General features: G+C 39.9%; 1 protein-coding gene across 1 annotated transcript in view; it reads right to left on the bottom strand.

Moving 5' to 3' along the window:
* Positions 1-411: 411 nt before the first annotated feature.
* LOC101856299 (lupus La protein) overlaps positions 412-6,966 on the bottom strand; it is a gene marked incomplete at its 3' end in the record, with an annotated part of 13,165 nt that continues 6,610 nt past the window's right edge. Inside the window, 5 exon segments of the mRNA XM_013089694.2 lie at positions 412-547; positions 1,952-2,069; positions 3,211-3,351; positions 4,311-4,344; positions 5,764-5,832. Coding sequence (XP_012945148.1) covers positions 412-547; positions 1,952-2,069; positions 3,211-3,351; positions 4,311-4,344; positions 5,764-5,832 — 498 coding nt within the window.

Raw genomic sequence — 6,966 nt, 5'->3', positions numbered from 1 at the left:
GAGTTTAGCGGAGGAAATGGCGGTAACGAAACCACTAACGGAATATTGAGACCCATGGGAGCCCAGAGGAGGGGGTAAAGGAGGTCAGAAGGTGTGGGCAGAAAGTGGAGATCAAAGCAGATGAAAGAACATCGTTAGAGAGCAGGAAAGGAGGTGAAAGCAAAAGGTTTCTGTCGCTATCCAGATTCGAACCCAGGAACTATTGAATGAGAGGAGGCGAACACCCTAACCTCTAGACCATAAGAGCCCCCACTTTGATTTCAGAACAAAGAAATAAATACAATTCTTATTATCAACAAATAGGCTTGTGCTGACAAAAATGGAATAACACACACACACACACACACACAAACCAAACCACACACACACACACACCAAACAGCTGAGCCGTACGGACATACCTGAGGTCCTCCCCTATTGCGACGTCCGCCCCTCGAGTACCCGCCACGCCCACCACGACCTCCGCTACGACCCCCACGTCTGTTTTTGCTGTTTTTCTCCGCGATGTCCTTGAACATTCTCGTCCAGTACTCCACTTCCTCGTCACCTGAAAGAAAAAACGAAAAAGTCTCGTCAAACCACCTGTCACAGTCACCCCGGCCACGTTTGTGTGCACGTTCCACCCCCTCCTTGCTGCACACCAAGCCCCCATTCAGGGTTCATAATAAGAAGGAGTTTTTCTTTTCCCCAAAACTTTTCCAAGAGTTTTCAAAACCAGATTTCTTTTTTCCAAGACATATGAGGTGTCATTTCCGCAGAAAAATGTTCGTTCAGCGGCAAAAATACATTATGGTGCACTTCAGAATGTGGAAACTCGAGGCCTTCTCAACTGCGAGGAAATATTTTTACAATAGATCTAGTTAAGTTTTATTTTTCCAAGACTTTTCCTTGCCCTGGAAAATAAAAACAAAATTCAAAGTGTTTTCCAGTTTTCAAAGACCCGTACGAACCCTGTCCGGTGCATGGACAGGTAAAAAAAAAAGGTTGAAATACGAAGAAACCGCAACCCGTTTTCTTGCGGTCTTTTAATGTAACTTAAAGCTGATGAAAATTTTGGTTTTACTCTACTTTAAACTCATCGGATGCTGGAAGTGTCTGGCGGTAATAACCCTTTTCCCCCATCAGAGCGTCCGATACTAGAGACAACTGTCTTGTTTCATTTAAGTGCTAGTTTTTGCTTGTTTTTCACAACTATTCTCGGACCAGGTTATTTTAGTACAGACAAAGCCTTTGTTTCCGCCATTTGGAAATTGGAGGCAAACTTTGAGGGTCATAATGAGATAGATAGTGCACGAGGTTACGGTGACTGTAGGAAAAACTCCTGGAAACGGAGGAAAAAACTCCGGGTTAAGAGATAAGACAAGCACACATGGTATACACCAGGCATGGCCATATTACAGCAGAATCGAGCAATTTCAGTCCAATCCAAAAAAATAATAATTTGAAAATGTCCAAAGTTGCTGAAAAATTCCAATTTCTTGGATTTCATTATTTTCACGAGCCCGTGATTTCACCCCGCGGCCTCACATTTATATTCTGAAACCAGGCAACCCCACCTCCTTCAATAGCAAATATCTCGACTTCCATTTAAGATAAATGGATATTTTTTTCATCAAAAGCAAGGCAAATGAATAACTTTTAAGATGATACCAATTACTCCAAATGCACAAAATTTGACAAGCGCCCGATTCCACTGTGTCATGTCATATATCTTTTTTAACCCGCGGGGGCTGTAAATTCTTTGCCATATCGACAGATCAAAGGGCTAGAACCCAAATGGCCGCTGGACTGGAAAAGTAAAGTAAAAGTAAGGTAAGTTAACGCATGGCAGCACACACGGACGGCTATAGGTTAGTTAGGTTCAACTGTATGTTAAAAATGTAAGCTACTAGCTGTGTCCACTATAATCCATCATGATAAAATAAGGACAACTGCCTCCTCTAGCACTCACCTTCCACCACCCTCGTCTCAATCTCTGTGTCGTGGATAATTATCTTCCCGTCGTTGGCGGCCTTGGCCTTCTCCAGTGTGGGGCCGGCGCTGTTGGGCTCCCTCAGTCTCAGATAGCCCTGGGGAAAGGACACAACAACAGAATGTAACAGAAGGTCCACGATCCAAGCAAGAACAGACGCACAGACTCATTCATTGGCAAGCTCTTTATATGTATTAAGCCAAGAAACGTAAACTTTTACAGGAGAGAGAAAAACCTGTTTCACTCCTTTCACAACTGTCCCTATATTGTACATTATTTCTTGCTTTTTTCATTAAGAATCTGAATTCTGAGGAAATGTTTTGAGCATATGCAACCAATACCATACATGAAGAAACTGCAAAACACCACATTTTTTTTTCTTCTCCAAAATTTTGGGCTAGGAATATTTTAACAGTTGGCCAACAATGTATACACATAGAAGGTGACTGCCAAAAAAATGTCTGTCCATATTTCCTAAACAATTCCTACATTTATAAACCAATCAAAACAAAAAACGAACTTTTAATCAGTTTTCCTGAAAAATTCAGTTCAAAGTTATTGTAGGACAGTTATAAAATAATGTATGTTGCATTTTAAGACGTACACTGTATGGTTGATTGATTGATTGGGTAGATGTTTTACGGCACTATCGACACAATTTTGGTCATTTAAGCGCCAACAGGTTTCACCGCTACAAAATCAGACGTGTTTTTAGTAAGAGTCTTTCGGAGCTCGCAACCGCAAACAATCACACTATTTCCATTATGCTAAAAAGACGAACAAACATTTATAAAAAATTTTTTGTAAATATGGAAAAGGCTTATTTACATTTGTATATATACAATATGAATTTCAGTGTATGTATATATACACCAATAACGATAACTATATGTTTTCATATTCTAATAAATAGTACAATTTCTTTTATATAACTTAAAATTTTTCTAGGCTCTATGATGTCAAAAAGGGTCTTAATATCTTTACATTTAAAATATTTCTCACGAACATAATTAAATTCGACACATTCCGTTAGGATGTGCCGAACTGTGAAATTTGTGTTGCACGCCACGCAAAAAGGAGCTTCCTCTCCTTCGAGCAAATGTTGGGAGATGGCATCTTGGCTCATACTGTTCCACATTAGGTGTACCTGAACTGTCACGATGGGGTTAACATTTACCGTTGTGGGCAAACATTTTCATAAAAAACTTCTCCACTAACAGCGCTCCTCGGTAACTGACCTCTGCTTTTCCTTTGTCAAAGTCCACCCAGCCAACTTCCGCATGATCGGAGAAAAAGTTTTTGATCTCTTCACGAGTGGTTTCTGTGTTGAGTCCCTTGAAAAACAGGACTGCGTTCTTCGTCATCTGTGTCTTCGCTTTCTGCAGAAAGAAAAAAAAAATGATACCAATTTTTTTTTAAAATCTCAACATTTTCAGCTTGTGCTTGTGTTTTAAGTCAATACTGATACCATATAGTGAAGATATAGTGAAGAGACGTCAATGCTGAGGAGAAAATTCCAACAAAAACACAGAGATGTCTGATCAATCACTGACATCCCAACACTGGATAAGTAATGGCACAATTCTAGTAGGCCAAAAAGCACTTTGAAAAACATTTACATAAACATCCAATCAATAACAGAATACTCAGGTCCTCAGCAAAATACAGCAGAGGTTCTATCACGTAATTTGAGCCCCTTACGCAAAAATCACAGGTAGAGATCAAATCATAGGCAATAAAGTCAAATAAAGCTTTTTTATTTTTCAGTAGAGGTTTTACGGCGCTCGCAACTGCATAAGGTCATACCAGTGCCAAGGAGTGGATGTTAACAGAGAAATCCTTACAGGGAATCAGACTTACTCTGCTCACCTCTCTAGCTTCAACAGCACAAAGTCTGCTTCGACTATCAAGGCATCCCGGAAATAGCGGGTCACAAAAGTGTGACAAACATACAAAAGAAGTACGGGAAAGAGACGATAGTAAGGATTATGAAAGAATAAGCAGCAGTTCCCTGTCGAAGTTCAGGCACAGTTACGAGCATGACATTGTTAGATCCATCCATTTACAATTCTACTGTGCATAAGAACGAGAAACGTCCCCCCTTTGGGAATGGCCTAAAGACACTCAGTCAGTGGCATCGCCCCGGGGGGCATCAAATAGGCTGAAACTAAGAAGGTTCTCATAAACCTTAATGACTGATTTGTGTGAACCTGAACGGCTCAAACAGACATGCGTTTGTAAGTGTGTCAATGTGTGCATGACTGTCTGCGTGTGTTAACACGAGTTTAATAACAGACAAAAGAAAAAACATGACTTGAGTGAGTGCCAATAACCTTACCTCTTCATCAGTCTCTTTCGTCTCCTCTACTGGTCTGAAAAAGAAAAAAAAAAAGAACAAATTTCATTTATAGATCAAATATTAACTGAACGATTACAAACTATTTCGCACAGAAAAGAACACATTAGACAATCCAATAGGGAGCAAGACAGAGGGTGCCCACCTCGTGACTCGAAAGAGCTGATGAATGTACGACTACCATGATCTAAACAATTTAACTACAAACCAGTTGTGATAGGCATCTCCAGTTGGGGGTACGGCAACACTTAGATGTGGAACTTCACAAAAAAACGTTATAAGAGTGAAGAAACATATTATGTATTTACTTATTTATTAATGTATTTATTTATATGTCAAACATTTTCCTGTGTGTTTACTCCAAGACTAACAGCTAATATCAAAACTCAAAATGCAGCACAGTTTGTTGTTATTGCTAAACATAAAAGCGCCAGATGATAGAAATGGGCAGGGAAAAAAAAACTTTTTAAAAAACACATTAGACAAAATCTGTTTCTGATGAAACAAATACCAGTGCTAGCAAGTCGCCATTTTCAGGTGAACTCCACTCTTTCTCTGCACACATACTGACTCAGAGCAATAGTAGCATAGCTCATTCTTTAGTACTTGGTGAAACTTTCATACCAAACACTTACCAACGAGTTCCATCATATCAAAACTTACAAAGTAACGTTTGCTCAGGGTAAAGAGAAAAAAATCATCACTGTGAAAAAACTCATACTGTGAGGGTAGGAAATTGAAGAAAAAAAAAATACAAAGAGAAAAAAAATCATCACTGTGAAAATACTCATACTGTGAGGGTAGGAAATCGAAGAAGAAAAAATACATCATTGCTGACAATTTGTTTCTCATTTCCCAGAACCTCACTTTACTTTTGCTCAGAAATGCCCACATTTAGCGCCATAACTAAAAGTGAAAAGAAACATTTCTTCAATGACATAATCTCTAATCCAGATTTACAGAGACATAAGGTCTTTTTTTTTTGCTTTCGTTAGTGTTTTACGGCACTTGCAACACAATAAGGTAATATAAGTGCCGAAGATTAGGTGTTACAAGAGAGTAACAAACGTAATAAAACAGAAGAGAGATCAGGACGATAAATGCTTGATAGGAAAGATGGAGCAAACCACACCAGAGCAGCATAAGGTCTAAATACAGCCACAGGAACAGTACTCGAGGACTGGCACCTGTGGTGTAGCAATTAGATGCTTTGCTGCCACACACACCGGAGACCCGAGTTTAATTATCTGGTGGGGAGAACTTCGAGTATCCCAGTCTTCTTGTTACGATGTTGTATCATCTTTCTCAGCCTGAACTGGCCTGGCCTGGCCTGGCCCTGATAGGCAGGGTTGAAGCCTGTCTCCAAAATTATTTAAATTATGCTGGTGCCGGTTGGGGTGTAAATAAGAGCAGAAAGGGGTTTTTTTGCACTTACGGTTTCCCAGGCTTGGGAGGCTTCGCGTCCTTCTTCTTGTTTGAAGTTTTCTCCTTGAAGTAGTCTGTCCTGAGAGCAAAAACCACAAAGTTAACACTGCACGAAGCTAAAGTGGAAAAAAATACACTATACTGTACAGACTCACCTACAACAAGACACCCAGTTTAATACAAGGGGTACACTTTGACCCAAATATCCGTCCATTTCTCAAAGTTGGGCTCCTATAATACAGGGGTAGATTTCTGACATGCTTGAGGGGGCTCAACAGATGGGAAATCAAATACCAGCAGACATCACATGTATGGCATCATACCTAAAAGAACTATTGACCATCACATGTATGGCATCTTACCTACTAAAGGAACTATTGACCATCACATGTATGGCATCTTACCTACTTAAGGAACTATTGACCATCACATGTATGGCATCTTACCTACTAAAGGAAATATTGACCATCACATGTATGGCATCTTACCTACTAAAGGAACTATTGACCATCACATGTATGGCATCTTACCTACTAAAGGGACTATTGACCATCACATGTATGGCATTTTACCTAAAGGAACTATTGACCATCACATGTATGGCATCTTACCTACTAAAAGAACTATTGACCATCACATGTATGGCATCTTACCTAAAGGAACTATTGACCATCACATGTATGGCATCTTACCTAAAGGAACTATTGACCATCACATGTATGGCATCTTACCTAAAGGAACTATGACTGACAGGGAGGAATGAAGGCACATGTGGTCTTTTGGTTAGGCTGTCAGGCTCGCAACTCAAAGTCAGAAAGGCCATGGGCTCGAACCCCATTGATGGCCTGACATTGTGTCTTTGGGAAAAGCACTTTACAGGAATTTTCCTCAGTTCACCAAGGTGGGAATGGGTGGGAACCCGACTATAAACGGCCAAAGATCTTGTCAGTTTGTTAATGTTTGCTTAAATTGGCTGCTTACACCGTACGTTTCCAGGAAGTCAAGAATATTTTTTAGTGCCCTTGGGTGTGCTGGGATAGTAATATAATTTGTAACGCCTAAGGAATATGTACCTTTTTTTTTTTTTGTTTTAGTAAGAGTTTCACGGCACATGCAACACAATAAGGTCATATAAGTGCCGAAGATTAGGTGTTGCAAGAGAGTCACAAACACAAAAAAGAAAGAGGAGAGATCAGGACGATAGACGTTTGGT

This window comes from Aplysia californica, unplaced genomic scaffold (assembly GCF_000002075.1).
Source record: "Aplysia californica isolate F4 #8 unplaced genomic scaffold, AplCal3.0 scaffold01020, whole genome shotgun sequence".
NCBI lineage: Eukaryota > Metazoa > Mollusca > Gastropoda > Aplysiida > Aplysiidae > Aplysia > Aplysia californica.
The sequence above is the reverse complement of the archived record's forward strand: the minus strand, read 5'-3'. Positions and strand labels throughout refer to the sequence as shown.